The sequence below is a fragment of the Euprymna scolopes genome, chromosome 36 (genome assembly GCF_053919585.1).
Source record: "Euprymna scolopes isolate OS-2025 chromosome 36, ASM5391958v1, whole genome shotgun sequence".
NCBI lineage: Eukaryota > Metazoa > Mollusca > Cephalopoda > Sepiida > Sepiolidae > Euprymna > Euprymna scolopes.
The window spans coordinates 93,880,739-93,901,844 of NC_136517.1; the positions used below are offsets into that span (position 1 = coordinate 93,880,739).

Below are 21,106 nucleotides of genomic sequence, written 5' to 3' on the forward strand. Positions count from 1 at the left end.
CTTATATGGAACGGCTCATCAAGAACTTATTTACTTTAGACTTGAAGACAACCATATTGTAGTCAGCCGGAAAGCAGGAAAACGGAAGACAATTCCACAGGCGTGCAGTTCTAAGAAAGAAGCTTTGTTCATGGAATCTACGTTTAGGTTTAGGCACAGATAAAGAGTGGGGGAAATTATTGATAGTGTTTACAGCTAGACGAGTGTTTCTTGTGAAAGTTTTGCGAGGGGGGGGGGACCATAGATTGAAGCTCAGTTGAACACTTTCCATGAAAATAACGATACATCAGAGACAAACTCGCAACATCTCTTCTGTGAGATAGAGGTTGCAAGGAGGAGAAAAGGACATCTCCTACGAGGCTACGAAGTCTATTTTGAACTCTATCAAGGCAGGACAAGTCCTTTCTAGCAGCTCCTGCCCAGTCGACTTCCGTTTTGGGGAGGGATCAACTCTAATCCTTAAGGTGTAAGTCAAAATTTCTCGATTCAAACACGACTTTCGTATGCTACACTTTATGATGAGTATACGTCTAATGTTTATGTTTAAATGTTTGCAAATCACGCAATTTTCGTTAGCACGTCGGCTGTCATGCGCGGATTCAACAATGATTTAGCGACTTCCGTCTGAGGTCACCTCTGATATTTAAGATGTCACAGTTTTCTATTCAAACGATGGATCCTGTCATGCAACCGTTAAAAATTGATAATATTTCGTTGGCAGGTGGGTCGTCGTGCGCGGATTCGACAATGACAGCTTAAAACAAAATGAACGCTGATTTAGAAGCGAATGAGTTGTTTAATTAAATTATTTATTTTGTTTATTTTTTTTCTTTTTGTATAAAGAAGAAAATGTTTCTGGTTGTATATTTAAATTTTCTCTTTCATTCTCTTATCTTCGCAGCTTACTTATGAAGATCGACCGTAAGAAGAAGACGAACGGAGGAAATTAGAAAAAAAAAAAAAGCCGGAATTTGAAAACAAACTTTTAAAAAGGAAAACCAAAAGCCTTAAAATGGGGTGCAGAAATTCGTCTTTAGAAAAAAAAATATCGCTGGAGGAAAGTAGCAATAAGGGGACACTCGATGCGCAATCGGAACCGGAAGTTAAAGAAGAGAGGCCGCCTCTTACGGATCGACAGAAACAATTATTACGCGATTCATGGAAGATTGTCCAGGCAGACATTTACAAAGTTGGGGTCGTCATGTTTCTAAAGTAAGTCTTTTACATTTTTATTCGCTAAAGTATAAAAAAAAAAAGGTAGCATGAAATTGTGGACAGTGATGTTGCAGATTATGACATGCTGAACATATTGAAATTAAAAATCAATTAAGTATTACGCATAAATGTAGGTAATTTAAGTGAAACTATATTTTAGCTAGCTAGGAAGATATATCGATGTGGCACAAAGTTCATATAAAGAGGGGAGTAATTGCTCCCTCTCTCTCTCTCTCTCTCTCTCTCTATATATATATATATATATATATATATATATATATATATATGTGTGTGTGTGTGTGTGTGTGTGTGTGTGTAGCTGTGGAAAACTCTTTTAAAAGCAATTTAAAAATTTTAACGTTGGTCTTACCGCCATTCCTTTCCTTCAACCTTCCTCTCTCTCTCTCTCTCTCTCTCTCTCTCTCTCTCTCTCTCTCTCTCTCTCTCTCTCTCTCTCTCTGTTCCTCTACTTTTCCTTGCCGCATCTGGACTAGTGCATCCCTATCTCTCTTTCTCTCTCTTCTAAAACGTAACATGCGGCGGCAGCTGAGATTGAACTCACTACACGAGTTTGTAGAGTAATTTAAATCTTTTCCGTAGCTGAATACTCGATGCTTCGCCAGGGCTATCAAGAGTATTTTTTTTATCGTGACGCCATCACTAGATGGGTTGCCTACCACGGTTTAAGATAGGTCCATCTACTCTCAAGAGAAGGGTAGACCACGTCAGTTTCCTAACCTGGTATTTTACCTCGCGGTACATACAGCGCTTCCCTTCTCAAATGGTCACCCATCTTGTATTGGCCAGGCTCGACGTTGATTAACTTCGTTGGGCTGGAGAGAACCGGTGTGTCAACGTGATTTTGCTGTGATTCGACTTCTTCTTTTTTTTCTTTTTTTCTTTTATCTATTAATTTAAAAATGCAAACACAATCACTTAGACGGATTGATTTCTTACTTCTTTTCAAATTTTCGCGGTCTTTTTTTAAATGATAAATACATTTATGGCAACTTTGCCGCGGTGTTAATGGTTGTCAATTTACGTGGCATAAGAAAAAGCGTCAGCAGCAGCATAAGCATCATTAACTCAACTGAATATATTGAAACTATCTTTCTTTGTGACGTCAGAACTTGTTAAAAAAATGTGAATGTTCTTTCACGTCGATTTTATATATTACATATGACTTCAACACGTTTTTCTAGCAACACAAAGAACATTCCTCTAACCTAACTTTGTTTTTTATAATTATTTCTAACTACAGTGGATAATTCCACTACATTCCTGGAATTGCATCTAAATAGCAATATGTATTCTTTTTAACTTTGGATCACTTAGTTCGATTTCAGCATTCTCCTTAAATAAATATCATTTTTTTATCCTAATTAGTTTATTTTTCTAAATACCGGGAGCTATCCCCTTCAATATGCAACAATACTTGTCGATCTGTCCTCCCCGCTCATTTTACCCATTGTTTCTAATCATCTGACGATATCTGAATCGGAATTGGGAATCGGTATTAGAATCAGGAGAATGTGAGCAGAGTTTCCGTTTCTAAAAACGATACTTTTCCTCGATTGGCTCTGAACTTTGATAAGCGGTTACATATTAATATTAAAAAACCTCGTGTAAAAAATATTGTTTTTACACATACTGGGGTAGATGGAATTCCACAGCAAATATTTGAGCTAACTTGCTGTCTCTTATTCTCTTTTTCCATATACAAAGTGCCTTCAATAAGTTTCCAGACTTTTCTTTTCGTACAGGCATTTAAAATTGTTGTAAGCTCTTGAAAATTCAGTATGTTATTGCTATACACCTTATGGCATGACTTACCAATTTTTATGATTTCACGTTTAAATGAACAGCTACAGCATGAATTGTAATACACCCTACTAAAGCCTCATTGTCACAGGTGGTGAATTCCAAAAATGCAATCAGGACGTGACGACATTTTAGTAGAACGATATGTAATAAAATTGTTTTAAACTTGGAAAAAATACCACAGGAACATATAGAATGCTCCAGACTGCTTTTGGACCATGTTGCATTTAAATGTCTGTACAAAAAATGCGTGGAAACTTATTTAAGGTGCCTCGTGCATACAAATATTTAATTTACTAACAAAGGTTGGAGCCCGCTCGAACTTGCCGGGTAGTAAAATACGCTTAAATATATTTTCATTCATATAGATTTCGTATTTATTATTACAGAGCCAATCCTCTCTTGAATATTATATTGTACCTAATATATTACAGATTTCAAAAATAAAAATGATTTGGGTGCCATCAGCTAGAATCGAAACCAAAACATTTAGCGCTCCAACCGCGTTCCCTACCGTTTGAGCTAAGCTGACAGTAGGATTTGGGGGGGTCAATATATTTGACGACCTGTCATGGAGAGGAAAAGTGCGAATGAACTCAAAATCCGGGCCAACAAAAATGGAACCCGGGAATTGGATGACCTGGTCCTATGACGCAAGTCGTTTTATGGGTCAGGCCATTGTATGGAGCAAGGCTCGAATGAACTTAAATCCTGGTCGACAAAAATGAAACCGGGAATTGGATGACCTAGAGATGATGTAATTCGGTCGCAGGTAAAAAGCAAACGCCGGGCTGGTCAAAATATGGGTCAATGACGTTAATTGGTTTATGGGTTACCAGGTCGAAAGTCCATAAAAGTGAGATGGTAAACAAAAACAAGGCAGAGACGCAGAGACGGGGAACGAGAGACAGACGAAGAGGAACTGCCTGTCACGTTCACAACCTACACCTCTCCCACCACCACCTCCACCACCTCCACCGTCGTACTGTGTATATATGAATGTTTGTTAAATAAACCAAGTTTGTTTATAACAAAGTGTCTCGTTATTCATTGATAAATGAACAGCGGTCATTCCAATCACTAGACGCTTTACAACAAACATATATGTATAAATGTCAAACACACTAGCTCTCAGTCTTTCTATCAAGATATTCAAAAAATCTCTTACACTTAAATTACAGGTGGTGCTCATGTAGTAGAATGTACCCTGTCTCTAGATGAAACACTCTCTTCCTAAGACGAACAACAACAATAATATTGAATATACGTCATCTTAATACCACCCAGTATATAATAACAGACCGCGCACCTTTTCGGCTTTATATTTACTAGCAGTTGGCAGCCAGATTTTTGCCCAAAAACTTATTTAAAAGCTTGCTGCGTGTCTGAATATCCCTTATTTAAAATTTCAAATGTTTGAACCAAAAATTTGCTGAATAGTTTGCTAGAGACCGCAAAGGTTAAATATTTTGAACTTTGACCCATGGGCAGCCAAATTTTCGACCAAAACCCGATTAAAAAGCTTGCCCTATACCTGAATACACTTTATGTAAATTTTCAGATGTTTAGACTTAAAATTGGCTGAGTAATTTGGTAGAGCGCAGGGGTAATTTTTTTTTAACTTTGACCCCTTAACATGTATTGTTTGGGGCTCAAATCAAATTAAAAAGTTTGAACTTATGCCAAAACTATACAATGACTTTTATAAGTAATGGAAATTTGGTACCTGCTTGAAGCCAAAACTATTCGATTACTTCTATTAATAATGGAGATTTGGTATCTGTCCAAAATTGAAAACTATCGTTACGTTTATTAGAAATGGAGGTTTGGTATCTGTCTGTCAGAAGCCGAAACTGCACTATTACTATTTTAATGAGAAAATTGTTAACATATCATTACTACTATTATATGAAACGAACTTTATCTATATGTATGTGTGCGTAAGTGAGTTCCCTATGGACTGCTAAACAGTTGGGCCGATTTGGGGGAAATTTCACACAAATGTACTTTGCGTCTCTGGCAGGGTTTTTAGATAGGTTATCGAAATAAATCTCGATAATCGATAATCAAAAAAATCCGATGAAAAAAAAGAACAGGCGAATTTGACTAAAGTTAACACCTTATACAGCCTAACATCACAAGTAAATTTGAGAAGTTTTATTATCGTACAAGCAGAAAGGTCCGGCATATAAAATAAACAGTAGACTCTTTGATATGTCAGAGGCGCGTTCAAAATGAAGTTTTCTTGCAAAAGCACAATTACACCATGATACTGAACTTTTTCATTTTTAACTTAAATTTAAGCCATTATCACCGCACAAGCAGTAAGGCTAGGCATATAAAATCAATAGTAGATTCTTTGATATAACAGGGGCGCGTTCGAAATGAATGTTTCTGTTTAGAGAAAAATTGTATCATAATACTTGATATTTGCATTTTACACTTTAATTCAAGCGATTATATAAAAAAAAATGTTATAAAATCAACAGTAGCTTCTCAACAGTGCAATGCAGACAACAATGGATTGTGGACTACCTAACTGTCGGGAGGATTAAAAAATGTGCGATTTTACCGATTTCGATAGCAATAAAATATGGGAGGGGGAAAAATTTGTTGGTCCTCATTCATTCCCGGGCAACGGTGGTTCTCCCTGCTAGTTCTTTATAAGTCCTAGATCAGTAGATTCCCATATGACCGAACATTTTGTATGAGTTTATTCTTCAATTGCTCATTTTTAATGTGGTCCCTTTATTAGGGTCCTGGGTATGACCTTAAACTATGTCCGATGGTAAGGCCCCAGCCTGCTGGCTTTGGGGAGTGTTGAGACACCCTTTAATTGCCATTGTTCCCAGGTCCACTCTGACTCGGAGTGGTGGTACATGTTAGGGTCCCAACTATGGGTTAAATAGAAACCGACTGGGATGAATTGTGGACTACCTAACTGTGGGGGCGGGGTTGAAAATGAGCGATTTTACCGATTTCGATAGCAATAAAATATGAGAGGGTGAAAAATTTGTTTGAAGCTTCGCGTAGACATGATGGCTTCTGAGAAGAACCAAGCAGATGCTCTCGCGAGAGTGAAGAAGAGCTGGCTTGTGCCAAAGAAAGACGTTGTTGCTGCATCGGATCTAGTTGATGTTGGCGTGCGAGAGCTGCACAATCTGCACCATATGGGGATAGACAGGACGTGGTAATTGGTGAAGAAAGTCGACCCGAGTGTCACCAAGGAGCAAGTGAGGCAAGTGGTCAGGACATGCGACAGATGTCAGTCGATTGATCTTGCTTCAAGCACGTAATAAAATGCTGGCCGCCATCTTTGTTTTTCCTTTTCTCGGCCTGGACTCACTCGCTCCACACCCACGGTGGGACTTATGTTTTTCTTGGGGTCTTATTACACAAACCACCAACCCTTTACAGCATCTCATCTCTGTGGCTTGTATTATTTTCTAAGTTTACTATTGGGATCCGCGATTTACACGTATACAGAAAAAAGCCAAGTACGTCCAAGGATGGAATACTGTTGCCATATCTGGGCAGGAGCTGCTAAAAACAGCCTATCCTGCCTTGACAGAGTACAAAATAGACTTCGTGGCTTAGTGGGGATGCCCTTTTCTCTACCCTGCAACCTCTCTCCCACAGAAGAGACGTTGCGAGCCTATCCTTGTTTTATCGTTATTTCCAGGGCAGGTGCTCGTCTGAACTCCAATCTCTGGTCCCCCCTCGCCAATCTTTCGCGAAAAACACCCGTCTAGCTGAATCCACTGTGAAAGATTTCCCCCACTCTATATCTGTGCCTAAATCAAAACGCGGATTCCATGAACAAAGCTTCTTTCTTAGAACTGCACGCCTGTGGAACTCTGTTCCGTCTGCCTGCTTCCCACCAGACTACAACTTGGATGTCTTCAAGTCCAATGTTAACAAATTCCTAATGAACCGCCCCCTTAAGTAAACACTTCATCAAATCTCCACACTAACGTAATGTACTTGCAATAACCCTTATCTTTGAGTGGCTTCCGGGCCTTGATATGTGGTGATCACTGTGTAAAAAAAATTTTAAAAAAATATGAAGATGACCAGAGAGCGCAGCAGGCTAACTTTTTATTAGATCGCCGCAGTTACACTTTACTTCAAAAAAATCACGGTCGGACTTTTTTTCTTCTTTTTAACAAAAGCATTTATTACCACATGTCCATCTAACCAGCGCGTTTCTCTTCCTTCAACTGCACGATGACCACAGCCAACACATTCTCGCTTTCACTTTACACCTCCATCTCCTTCGACGTTGACTCTATAGCTCCTCGACCACCACGTGGTGTCCTTTTTTTTTCTTTTTCTTCAAACGCATACTTGCCAATTTGTATGCGCGTTGAAACGTTGCATGCCATCTATCAGTCGGCTGCTGCTGATATTTTCATGCGCTTAATACATAAATAAAAACAATATATGTCCAACAGAAACAATATGTGTAGTGGGAGACACGACCATCTATGGCAACACATCAAAGGCCGTAAATGACAAAGTTCTCTCTAATTCTCTCTCCTCTGATCTTGAGCGCGTGGTACAATGGGGAGAAGAGGTGGCTGGTCAGTTTTAATGCATCCAAAATCAAGCTTCTATCTTTACATCATCAACGCTCTGATCCCCATCTGGCATCAATTGAAATGGATGGCTCTCGTCTTGGGGAGGCTCCATGTTTTGATAAGCTTCTGGGTTGGACCTTTACTCCTGATCTGAAATGGAACACGTACATCAAATCTGTTGCCAGGGACGCTGGGAAAATGATGGGATTCTTCTGCCACTCTAGAAGATATCTCACTACTTATGCAATTATCTATCTGTATAAAAGCCAAGTACGTCCAAGGATGGAGTACTGCTGCCACATCTGGGCAGAAGCTACTAAAAACAGCCTATCCTGCCTTGACAAAGTACAAAATAAACTTCGTGGTTTGGTGGAGGATGCCTTTTTCTCTTCCTTGCAGCCTCTCTCTCACAGAAGAGACGTTGCGAGCCTGTCTCTGTTTTATCGTTATTTCCATGGCAAGTGCTCGTCTGAGCTCCAATCTTTCGTCCCCCCTCGCCAATCTTTCACGAGAAACAGCCGTCTGGCTGAAACTACTGTCAATAATTTCCCCCACTCTTTATCTGTGCCTAAATCCAAACGTAGATTCCATGAGCAGAGCTTCTGTCTTAGAACTGCACACCAGTGGAACTCTCTGCCGCTTGCCGGTTTCCCACCTGACTACAACTTGGATGTCTTCAAATCCAACATAAACAAATTCCTGACAAACCGCCCCCTTAAGTAAGACACTCTATCAAATCTTCAATACTAATGATTACTACAATACTATCTCATTGATTACTGTACACGCAATAACCCCTATCCCTGAGTGGCCTCTGGGCCTTGATAAGTGATGACCCCCATGTAAAAAAAAAAAAATCCCGGCCGCAATCTTCTGTTAAAAAGTTCATGTAGGAAAACCGTTTTAAAGACGCCAGGATGTTTATGACGATGGTAATGATGTAGGTGTATCAGAATTTTTGTATGAATTTTTGACACCCCTAACACGAAACTGCGAATAAAATATAAAAAACTCGTAATTTCTCTTTTAAAAGTGGGTTAGTTATTTTCTTTATGGATTATACTTCCAAAATAAACTATTAAAGTTGTTTTAAAAGTAATAGAAATATTTTTTTAAACAGTAATGAATTTTACGAGCTCAGTATTTTTCAATTTTTAAACTTTAAAAATCTATCAAAATTTTTCTATTGATTCAATTTTTACGATATTTTCAGGGTCAATGTGAAATTTTATGCTCTTTCCAATAAACTGAATATAATATTTTAGACAAACGTTTTTTTTTAATTCACGACCCCCCCATTTTCAAGTGTCTATTAAAAAGGAAATAATTAATTTACTCACCAAAGTTTTATATATCACAAATTGAAGATAAATGATCAATAAATAATATATTCAAATTTTTAAAAAAAAGTAGTGTTGTTTAGAAATTTACCTGTAAAATCCGAAGTTTAAAACCTTTTCTCTTTTTAAAAACACGTTGTTTGTTATTTCTTTTGTTACTTTTTTTTTTTTTTAATGAAACCTTGGTCCTTGCTCCTTTAATTGAAAAAAAATTAGGGCTTGAATTATATTTTTCGATGAGTTATATGCTTGGAAAGACGGGGTGGAATTATTCAATATTTTTCACGAAATTTCTGACACACCTAGTGATGATGAACACATACATAAATTAATACATAAATAAAAACAATACATGTCCTACAGAAACGATACCCCTTCTCAAACTTTCATTATTCTCTATTTTGGTTATATGCTCATACGTTTGGGGTTATATGCGTGCTCGTGTCTGTGTTAGTATGATTATGTGTGCGTTTTTATACTTCGTGTATATAAGCTCCTGCTGCTAATACAATCGCTTGCCAGCCATTCTTCGGTTGCTGCTGATATTTTCATGCGCGCCCATATGCGCTCTGTTTACACTGCGGCGTTTCTATCATTCAATATGAACCTTAGTTTGGCCTGCGATGAATTTGTTCACGCAATTATTGCAAGGAATTAAGGCTAGGATCCATCTTCCACTACATTCGTTGATAGCTTCCAGTTTCTCACCTTTGGCGTTTACATTTTTACTGATGCCAAGGATGTTGTCCATTATCCCTTTTATCTTTTCTACGTTGATCTTCATGACTGTCGAGGTCATGTCCTGGCTTTCCACTATGCTGACCAGTTTTTCTTTAATCCCTGCAAGTCCATCGATGTCGTCGGAAAAACGTAAGCTCGTAATCGACTTGATAAAATCTACGAAATTTCTTTTTTTTCTTCTTAGACAGTTAATTGGGATTTGTCTGACCAACGCATCTAACTGTACTCTAGTAAGTGGGCTATGTGTGCGTTAGCGTCTCGGCCGAGACAGCTCGCGGGCCCTGTCTCATCGTCCCTGAATGGAACAATTGATTGTCATGTCGTGCCTCGTCGAAATGAGTTTATTATTAAAACAAGATATTCATTGAGGCAAACCGAGTCCAGATTGGTTATTCATTTCCCGTGGCAAAAAAAAAAGAAGAAATAATTCTCTCTTTCTTCTAAGTCAACCAAACGCGCGGGGATAATTGAATATTAACAACTTTATTCAGATGTGTCTCGTTTTGGAGATTCGTTTTATTTGGAGATGCGTCCCGGTATCTTTTTAAGGTGTTTTGTCTGTCAGTCTAGTTTTAAATGTGCCAAAGCATACCTCAAAAAAACATTGTCCGTTCCTACCTTGAAAATTACACGACTATCCGTTCGTATTTATTTATGAACGTCCAATTTTAATGGATTCGAAAGGTTATGGTGTTGTATTATGAGCGAGCGTAGAGATGTATGAATAAAGTTACCAGCTTAACTTCTTCAAATGCGTACGGATGTATATTTATTTAATAATAACGAACGAATCATTAAGCTGATATAAAAACAACTGTACTTTAATTTGACAACCAATTGATGGAGAGAGAGAGAATGTGAATAGGTTGGAGGTGGGCGACTCGTGCGATCATCTATCATCTCCTCTCTCTCTCTCTCTCTCTCTCTCTCTCTCTCTCTCTCTCTCTCTCTCTCTCTCTCTCTCTCTCTTTCTTTCTATTTCTCTCTGACCTATCTCTGTGTCCATCATCTATCATCTCGTCTCTCTTTCTCTCTCTCTCTCTCTCTCTCTCTCTCTCTCTCTCTCTTTCTATTTCTCTCTGACCTATCTCTGTGTCCATCATCTATCATCTCGTCTCTCTTTCTCTCTCTCTCTCTCTCTCTCTCTCTTTCTATTTCTCTCTGACCTATCTCTGTGTCCATCATCTATCATCTCGTCTCTCTTTCTCTCTCTCTCTCTTTCTTTCTATTTCTCTCTGACCTATCTCTGTGTCCATCGTCTATCATCTCGTCTCTCTTTCTCTCTCTCTCTCTCTCTCTCTCTCTCTCTCTCTCTCTCTCTCTCTCTTTCTCTCTCTCTCTCTCTCTTTCTTTCTATTTCTCTCTGACCTATCTCTGTGTCCATCATCTATCATCTCGTCTCTCTTTCTCTCTCTCTCTCTCTTTCTTTCTATTTCTCTCTGACCTATCTCTGTGTCCATCATCTATCATCTCGTCTCTCTTTCTCTCTCTCTCTCTCTCTCTCTCTCTCTCTCTCTCTCTATCTATCTATCTATCTATCTATCTTTCTATTTCTCTCTGACCTATCTCTGTGTCCATCATCTATACCTCGTCTCTCTTTCTCTCTCTCTCTCTCTCTCTCTCTCTCTCTCTCTCTATCTATCTATCTATCTTTCTTTCTATTTCTCTCTGACCTATCTCTGTGTCCATCATCTATCATCTCGTCTCTCTTTCTCTCTCTCTCTCTCTCTCTCTCTTTCTTTCTATTTCTCTCTGACCTATCTCTGTGTCCATCATCTATCATCTCGTATCTCTTTCTCTTTCTCTCTCTCTCTCTCTCTCTCTCTATCTTTCTTTCTATTTCTCTCTGACCTATCTCTGTGTCCATCATCTATCATCTCGTCTCTCTTTCTCTCTCTCTCTCTCTCTCTCTCTTTCTTTCTATTTCTCTCTGACCTATCTCTGTGTCCATCATCTATCATCTCGTCTCTCTTTCTCTTTCTCTCTCTCTTTCTTTCTATTTCTCTCTGACCTATCTCTGTGTCCATCATCTATCATCTCGTCTCTCTTTCTCTCTCTCTCTCTCTCTCTCTCTCTCTCTCTCTCTCTCTCTCTATCTATCTTTCTTTCTATTTCTCTCTGACCTATCTCTGTGTCCATCATCTATCATCTCGTCTCACTTTCTCTCTCTCTCTCTCTCTCTCTCTCTCTCTCTCTCTCTCTCTCTCTCTCTCTCTCTCTCTCTCTATCTATCTATCTTTCTTTCTATTTCTCTCTGACCTATCTCTGTGTCCATCATCTATCATCTCGTCTCTCTTTCTCTCTCTCTCTCTCTCTCTCTCTCTCTCTCTCTCTCTTTCTTTCTATTTCTCTCTGACCTATCTCTGTGTCCATCATCTATCATCTCGTCTCTCTTTCTCTCTCTCTCTTTCTTTCTATTTCTCTCTGACCTATCTCTGTGTCCATCATCTATCATCTCGTCTCTCTTTCTCTCTCTCTCTCTCTCTCTCTCTCTCTCTCTTTCTTTCTATTTCTTTCTGACCTATCTCTGTGTCCATCGCTTGTTTATATTGACCGAATTCTTTTGTTTCTTTTAATCAGCGTCTGACGTTAGATATTTGGTCAAAATCTTTCCAGAACTGATTCGGGATTCTCCTTCGATACTCAGGACTGACTACGTAAATAGTCCATTCAATTCTCATTAAAGTGCAACAGGTTATGTAAAAATAAAGGCAATGTGTACTTATATACGCGGTTTATTTATTTATTTATTTATTTATTTATTTTTGCAATGCGTTTGGAAACCTATATATTGTAGGTATTATATACGCCATAATCTCGTCACATAACTGAAGCTAAGCAACGTTGAACCTGGCTACTACCAAATGGGTGACAATTTCGGAATAGTAAGCGCTGTATTGGCTCCCCGCTTATCTCGACATTGTTTCCAGTCGTTCTGAACCTCCACTTGCCTCTGGTATTTAACAATGTCGAGTCAGGAGAGGTGTGGTTGGAGATTGCGCAACTCTTGCCACAAAGCTCCATGCGTATGCACCTTTGCAGTAGGTATCCATAGTCTGTCAATACTGAAGGATGCTACAATATGATAGGCATTGTGGCTAGATACTCTAGTAGGATATTCATGGACAGCAAATGGAGTCTTTCTTTTTAATGAGACGAAAGTGCTGATGGTATTTCACTCTTTTGTGGCATCTTTTTCTGACCACAAAACTCATCAAAAGGTTGATGATTGATGATGTACCACAGTATCGGGTCCTCGCATCTTATGCGGATCAAGTTAAGGGTGATCATATAGTGTGGGTTAGTTGTGTATAGCCGCGTAGTGTGGGTTAGTTCTGTCTAGCTTTGTAGTGTTGCTTAATTGTGGCTAGCCGCATAATGTGGGCTAGTTGTATCTAGCCATTTATTGGGGGCTAGTTGGGTTTAGCCGTGTAATAAGGGCTAGTTGTGTCTAACCGTGTAGTGTGGGTTAGTGTTGTCTAGCTTTGTAATGTGGGTTAGTTGTGTCTAATCATGTAGTGTGATCTAGTAGTGTCTAACCGTCTAGTGAGGTCTAGTTATGCCAGGCTTTGTATTGTAGGTTAGTTGTGTTTAGCCGTGTAGTGTTGGTTAGTTGATCTAGCCGCGTAGTGTGGGCTAGTTGTGTCTATCCGACTATTAAGGGCTAAATGCGTTTAGCTGTGTAATGAGGGTTACCTGTGTCTAGCTGTGTAGAGCGGGCTGGTTGTGTCTAACTGTTTATTGGGGGCTAGTTGCGCTGTGTCGTGTAATGAGGATCAGTTGTGTCTGGCCGTGTTGTTTGAGCTAGTTGTGTCTAGCTTTGTATTGTGGGTTAATTGTGTCTAGCTGTGTAGTTTGGGATAGTTGTGCCTATCCGTCTATTGAGGGTTGGTTGTGTATACCCATGTTATGAGATTTAGTTTTATATATCTTTATAGTGAAGGCTAGTTGCATTTATCCATGTATTGTGGCTAGCTGTTCCTAACCATGTATTGTGGGATAGTTGTTTCTAGCCGCGTATTGTGGAATAGCTATGTATAGTCGTGTAATGTGGGCTAATTTTTTTCTAGTCGCTTATTGTGGGTTCGCTTTGTCTGGCTATTTATTTTGAGTTAGTTGTGTCTTGCCGTGTAATTTGGATTAATTGTTTTAGCCGTGTATTGGGGGTTAGTTTGGTCTTTGGGGGTTGTTTCTAGACGTGGGTTTTGGGCTAGTTTAGCCTAGATGTCTAGTGTAGTGTAAGATATTTGTGTTTGGCAGTGTAGTATAGGCTAGGTGTATCTGGAATCCCCCGGCAAATCTGGGCACGGGTTTATGCGAAATGATCTTTAAGGCCATCTGGCATCAATTAAAATGAATGGCTCTCGTCTGGGGGAGGCCTCAAGTTTTGACAGGCTTCTAGGTTTGACCTTTACTCCTGATCTTAAATGGAATACGTACATCAAATCTGTTGCCAAGGCCGCTGGAAAAATGGTCGGATCCTTCTATAGATCCAGTAGATATCTCACTGCTGATGCAATTCTCTATCTATATAAGAGCCAGATACGTCCAAGAATGGAATACTGTTGCCACATCTGGGCAGTAGCTGCTAGAAAAGACTTGTCCTGCCTTGATAGGGTTCAAAATAGACTTTGTGGCCTGGTGAGAGATGTTCTTTTCTCTTCGCTGCAACCTCTATCTCACAGAAGAGATGTTGCGAGTTTGTCTCTGCTTTATCGTTATTTTCATGGAAAGTGTTCAACTGAGCTTCAATCTATGGTCCCCCCTCGCCAAACTTTCACAAGAAACACTAGACTAGCTGAAAACATTATCAATAATTTTCCCCACTCTTTATCTGTACCTAAACCTAAACATAGATTCCATGATCAAAGCTTCTTTCTTAGAACTGCACACCTGTGGAATTGTCTTCCGTTTTCCTGCTTTCCAGCTGTCTATAATATGGTTGTCTTCAAGTCCAACGTGAATAAGTTTCTGATGAGCCGTTCCACTTAAGTTAACAAATTTACCGAACTTCCATTACTATTGATTACTATATTGTCCTTTTGACTACTCTACACTCTTTAACCCTTATCCTTGAGTGGCCGATCGGCCTTGATAAGTGGTGACGCCTATGTAAAAAGAAAACAAAAAAAGGACTATGGGGCGTGTAGTTTGATATACAATTAATTTGCATATTAATTAATTAGTTACTTTAAAAAGACGTTATGAAAAAGATCGGAGGCGAAAAGAGAGTGGTTAACAGCAAAGAGCAAAAGAGCAATAGGTTATAAAAAGACGAGTGCATGATCCCACTAAGTTTTTTTTTCTAATTAGATTTCTATGATTCGAGCAGCATTTAGTGTCCGAGAATCTGATCCTCGGAGAAAGGATCGATTAAACCACAGGGTTGGTTCACGGGAAAGGGAATATGAGAGGAAAGGATACCGGTGGATTTTAAAGGAAGGCGGATAGATAAAAACCTGACCAGAGATGGGTTAGTTTCATTCGTAGGATCCAGCTGTATCGATTCTGTCTTTCGCTTGGATCCTCTGGCTTCGCAGAGAGGGGGACTGCTGCATAAGCAACAGATATCCTCCCTTATCGTCCTCTCCACCACTGCTACACTATAAGTCTCCAGAGATGGACGGTTGCCAACAACAACAAAAGTATGGGCTATATTTTGGGTGTGAAGGGGTTAGGGTTAGAGTTAGGGTTAGGGTTGGGTTAGGTTAGGGTTGGGTATGGGTTAGGGTTGGGTTAGGTTAGGGTTGGGTAAGGATCAATTCCCATCACTGAAATGTTACATAACTGTGCCTATTTTACAAGTACTTTAATGGAATGTGCTCTTATGAAGTGGGTTATACATATCTTCTCTTGGCTCCTTCGGTCTTTGACAGATTATGGATACCCACGAAGGGATGCCTGCGCGTGAAATTTTTGTGGCAGCAGGTGCGCAATCTCCAACCACACATCTTCTGAGTCGACATTGTTAAATACCAGTGGCAAGTGAAGTGTATGTACAGGATGACTGGAAACAAATGCCGAGATAAGCAGAGAGCACATACAGTGCCTAAAATTTCCAAATGGTCACCCATCTGGTACTAACCAGGCTCGGCGTTGCTTAGTGTTATTACATTTAGGCAATGTATTAAACCAACTTAAAACTTCATCTGATGAAGACATAGATTCTGAGATACTTTAGACTTAATCATTGGCAATATTCTTTCTAAAATCTTTAAGACGATTGGAAACAATGCTGAGATAAGCAGAGATCACATACAGCGCCTAGAATTCCCAAATGGTCATCCATCTGGTACTAACCAGGTTCAACGGGTGTGTCAACGCGATTATGCTGTATAATACTTATAGTCTCCTTCAAAGTAATCTCTTCCGGCTGCAATGCACTTGCTGTATCATTCTAACAGCTTTTGGAAGGACCTATGAAAGTCCTCTTGTGTGAGTGTCAATGACACACACACACACACATAAATATTACAAACGATTCTGATGTGAGAGAGAGAGATTTATACATATTACAGTTCTGGGATGCTTGGGACTTCATATAGATACTGAATGGAGACCTATACAAGTTCGTAACACAGAGGAGGGGAGATACATAATCTTGTAAACGTTACACAAAGTTCGTTACAAGATGATGAACACATTACCTTTTGAGTGTTAAAAGATGACACGTTACAACAGTTTTACAAAAACACAAAGATGATTCTTTATTCACTGGACCGGTCGAATGCTGATGACGTCAGGAATTCAAATTTGGATCTGCATAGTTTAACCGGTCTCCCTTCCGCTTCCAAAGGACTGACTCCAACTCAACCCAACTCAACTGCTCTCGACTCTACTCTTCTGCTGACTCCTCTGACTGACTGTCTGACTAACCTCTATTCCTTTATTGAGAATCCCCCTTCGTCTATGACGTCAGAAGTGTGTTTCCCAAACGTGACCAATTCACGTGGCTATGCATGTTTTTTCCAAACACACTTTGAACAACAAAAGAATTTTCAAGATATAATTCTAACCTATTTTTTAACAAATATATTTTTAATTTGTATTGTTCATTCTTTAGCTGACATTTTTAATATTCAGTTTTCTAAAAGAATGAACAATCAATTCGTTTTACAATACAAACAATATCTAACTATTCTAATAGAATTTAACAATAGACTAAGTTCTAACATTCCAAATTCTAAACCTGGCTTACAAGGTTCGAGTCTCGGCTTATCCAAATCTCATTTTCACCTATCTAATACTCTTTTTATTTGCATTGAAAGGGGACAGCCTTTCACTGTAACAATAGTGCACACATGAAACTCTAGTCCCCTATTTAAGTAATCTCCTCCGGCTGCAATGCACTTGTTGTACCATTCCAACAACTTCTGGAAGGCTTCATGGAAGTTCTCTTGTGTGAGCATGTCAATGACCCTTTTTCATCTTCTTAATTGTCTCATAACGACAGTCTCTAAGGTTTTCATTTAGATTAGGGAATAATCAAATGTCGAAAGGAGCAAAGTCTGAAGTATAAGGAGGGTGAGAAACTCTTTTGTTGCGCATTTTTTTTTTACACAGTGATCACCACTTATCAAGGCCCGGAAGCCACTCAGGGATAAGGGTTATTGCAAGTACATTACGTTAGTGTGGAGATTTGATGAAGTGTTTACTTAAGGGGGCGGTTCATTAGGAATTTGTTAACGTTGGACTTGAAGACATCCAAGGTGTAGTCCGGAGGGAAGCAGGCAGACGAAACAGAGTTCCACAGGCGTGCAGTTCTAAGAAAGAAGCTTTGTTCATGGAATCCGCGTTTTGATTTAGGCACAGATAAAGAGTGGGGGAAATTTTTGACAGTGGATTCAGCTAGACGGGTGTTTTTCGTAAAAGATTGGCGAGGGGGGGTCAGAGATTGGAGTTCAGACGAGCACCTGCCATGGAAATAACGATAAAACAAGGATAGGCTCGCAACGTCTCTTCTGTGAGAGAGAGGTTGCAGGGTAGAGAAAAGGGCATCCCCCACTAAGTCACGAAGTCTATTTTGTACTCTGTCAAGGCAGGATAGACTGTTTTTAGCAGCTCCTGCCCAGATATGGCAACAGTATTCCATCCTTGGACGTACTTGGCTTTTATATAGATAGAGAATTGTATCTTGCAAGAATGGAGTTGTGAACTGATGCATTGTCCTGGTGGAAGTGCCACTAACCCGATTTGAAACCTCAACATCGTATTCCTTGTTGACTGTCTGTCCAGTGGGAACCCAGTGCATGTAGATCATAGCCGTGCCGTCAAAAAGGGGGATCATCATAAGTTTTTGTCTCTTGGTCGCTGGGTCATAGCAGTACAAAAAGTCTTAAACCTCTTGGTTTGGGAGTTTTTTTGTTTTTTTTACAGTAGGGTGATGTTTTCGAAGAGTTGTGTCTAGTCTTGATGGAAGTAGTTCCGTTTTATTAGTTTACGTTTAAGTTTGAAATAATCTTTTCGTTGGTCTGTCAGGCTTATGTTTGTCGAATCATCTTCATCAATAAGCGTTTTAATTGCATTGACGGGTTTTAAAACGAGACTCATCTGCTTTGTGGACATCAATTTTTTTTTTTATTTGCGAATTTTTTATCTTAAAACTTTATTTGAAAATTGAAGGTTTCAAATTTAATTCCGTAATTCGAACAAGAAATCTAATCAATTTGATTACGGGGTGCTATTTTGGTTAAAAATAAAAAATAAAAAAAAACTCAACGCTTTATTTCCAAAAATTATTTGCCGTTGTATTAGTCATGACGCATAAAACATTGCCATTTGACGGAGAAGGCGCCGGGGAAATAAGTTTTAGCGATTCAGGAAGATTTAGAGTAAAAATGGCGGATACTTGACTACCTTCTCTCCCTCTCTGTCTTTGTGTCTGTCTCTCTCTCTCTCTTTTTCCCTCGCGCATACACAAACACACATGCACATACACTCACACACAGTCTCTCACTTTCTTTCTTTCTCTCTCTCTCTATCTCTCTCTCTCTCTCTCTCTCTCTCTCTCTCTTGCCTTTTTTTGTCTTTTATTCTTGGTGGATGATTACTTAACACTTTTGCAGATGCGCAAAAAAGAACCAAAAATAGTCTTCCGCATTATTAAATAAACATAAAATAATAAAGGAAAAATGTCTTGTGGAATAGAATAAATTGATGCGTCACAAATACAAACTAGAAGTATTAAGTATTGTTTTAGTTTAAGTTGTAATGCGATTGCGTGAAAAGAGACTAGTGTTGAGAGGTCGTTCTTCGTCATTCGCGTCTTCTAAAATAAAAGTAATACAAACGTACGTTTTAATCACGTATGAAAACAGAATATCAAACATCTAACCCTAACCCTTATGAAATTGACCGGTTTCTGGCGGCGTGAAAAAATACGAAAATAAAATGTTATGAAGTAAGCTGATCTACCTATTTAGTACGGCACAATCACATTAACACACCGGTTCTCGCCAGATCACCGAAGTTAAGCAATGTTGAGCCTGGCCAGTACCAGATGGGTGACCATTTGGGAAGGCTAGGCGCTGTATGTACCTTCTGGGAAGGTTAAATGTGGGGTCAGCACTCTCACCCTGTAAAAAGAACTCCTCGCTTCAAAAACATTTACAAAAAGTTGTAGATGGCTCCAGGGCTCAAGGGCTATGGATTGATGATCTACCTATTTCAGGAATAATGGACTTACCCATAAACTATAAATATACTTATATCTAACATCTTATTGTGAAACGATTCGAGTTACTCATTTAACCACTTTGAGTTGATCTAAAATGCAAAATAGTTCTTTAGATAGAATATATTCCAAAATAAGTCCAGCGTGACGATGCATATAATCTGATCGCTGATATATGCCAGTTAAGATTTCTGAGCTTGGGAGAGGGTGTTGTTGGGACTCGCCCATGCAAATGAGATGAACTCTTTCGAACTGTATAAATAGACTTAGGCTGATCTGTGTTCTTGGCGATACGTGCTACAACTGTTGCTCTTTGTATATTCCGTTTCGTTTCGATTTAATTTACCTTTCTAAACCATATCCGTGTTTCTTAGTGACTCTTCTGGGCCACAACAATTTCGGTCTCGACAATTAGTCCGTCAAAAACTGGGTCATTTAGATGGCATTTTATTTGGGTGGGCAAAGGCATTCGTCCTTGCTAGTTCTAAAAGATCTACTCTCTCATATCTTATCTCCTGGTGGAGTAAGTTTATTACTTACTGCCTGAGGCGTCCCTCTCTGGGAATGCTGAGATGGCTACCAGTGATCCTTCTTTAACCTTTTAACCTTGTGTCACATCTTTCTGCTATGGGAAAGAAAGTAAACAATAGCGATCTGTAGCTGTTATGGCCCACAAAATAATGACGTGTACTTCTGTAAAGTGCTCTTGTTAATATACTTTTTGTTTGTTATACCAATGTGTTTGTCTATTACCGGTCTGAAACACTACAACACTGAAGACGAGGGGTTCAAAACTTACACTGTCACAACACTGGCGACGAGGGGTTCAAAACTTATACCGCCACAACACTGGCGACAAGAGGTTCTAAAACTTACACCGCTACAACATAAATTATTTGTTGACAGTACACCTCCATCGAAATGATTTCGCCTGCATTAAAGAAACTGTAATGGATGAGATCGCTGACCTACTTTTGGTGAAACTCTGGCTTTTTGTCTTTCCAGTCTCTCCCAAGTTGTTGGAAATCGTCGTATACATTACGTCTAATCGAGAAACAAGTTATCGAACAGTTGTGCGTAGATTGGCTCCGATTGAGGATCTTAATTGAGCGTTGTCAACATCCGATAGCCGACTGCTACTATTTAAGATTTTCATCATCATCACAACATTTCTTAAATCACCATTCTGCTGTGCGTCCAGTAGTGGTTTCTGGGACAAACGCTTCGTTGATATCGCGAGCTATTTCTGCAGCTTTCCGGCCTAGATTGAATTGAAATAAAAAAAATTGTGCGAATTTCCTTTTATTTATCTTGTATTAAACCTTCTGAAGAGGAGAAATGATTGTTTTAAAAACGATTGTAATTTAAACGATTAGATAAAGAGAAAAAAGCTCTTTAAAATGATATACGAGGGGTGTGCAATAAGTAATGCCCCTGACCCACTTCCCATACGAGTAGAGCAACGAAACTTGGCACAGTTATTAGTCTTTCTCTACATAGGAACCACCCAGAGTTATGCATTTCTCCCATCGTTTGATGCAGCTCTGGAGACCGTTTTTGTAGAACACCCCAGGTTGGTCCTCCAACCACGACGTGACTTCAGAAATCAAGGCTGCATCATCTGGGAAACGCTTTCCTTTCAAAAACAACTTCATGACTGGGAAGAGCAGAAAGTCAGAGGGTGCAAGGTTAGGAGAGTAGGGAGGATGGGGAAGGATTTCATAACGACACGCCCG

The 21,106-nt window shown here is 39.3% G+C and overlaps 1 protein-coding gene across 17 annotated transcripts in view; it reads left to right on the top strand.

Moving 5' to 3' along the window:
• LOC145260677 (neuroglobin-1-like) overlaps positions 1-21,106 on the top strand; it is a 783,991-nt gene that overhangs the window by 753,717 nt on the left and 9,168 nt on the right. For all 17 annotated transcript variants that reach the window (XM_080119040.1, XM_080119052.1, XM_080119051.1 and 14 more), the window contains one exon: positions 902-1,212. In XM_080119040.1, coding sequence (XP_079975166.1) covers positions 1,013-1,212 — 200 coding nt within the window. In that variant the 5' untranslated portion in view covers positions 902-1,012. The remainder of the gene's footprint in view (positions 1-901; positions 1,213-21,106) is intronic.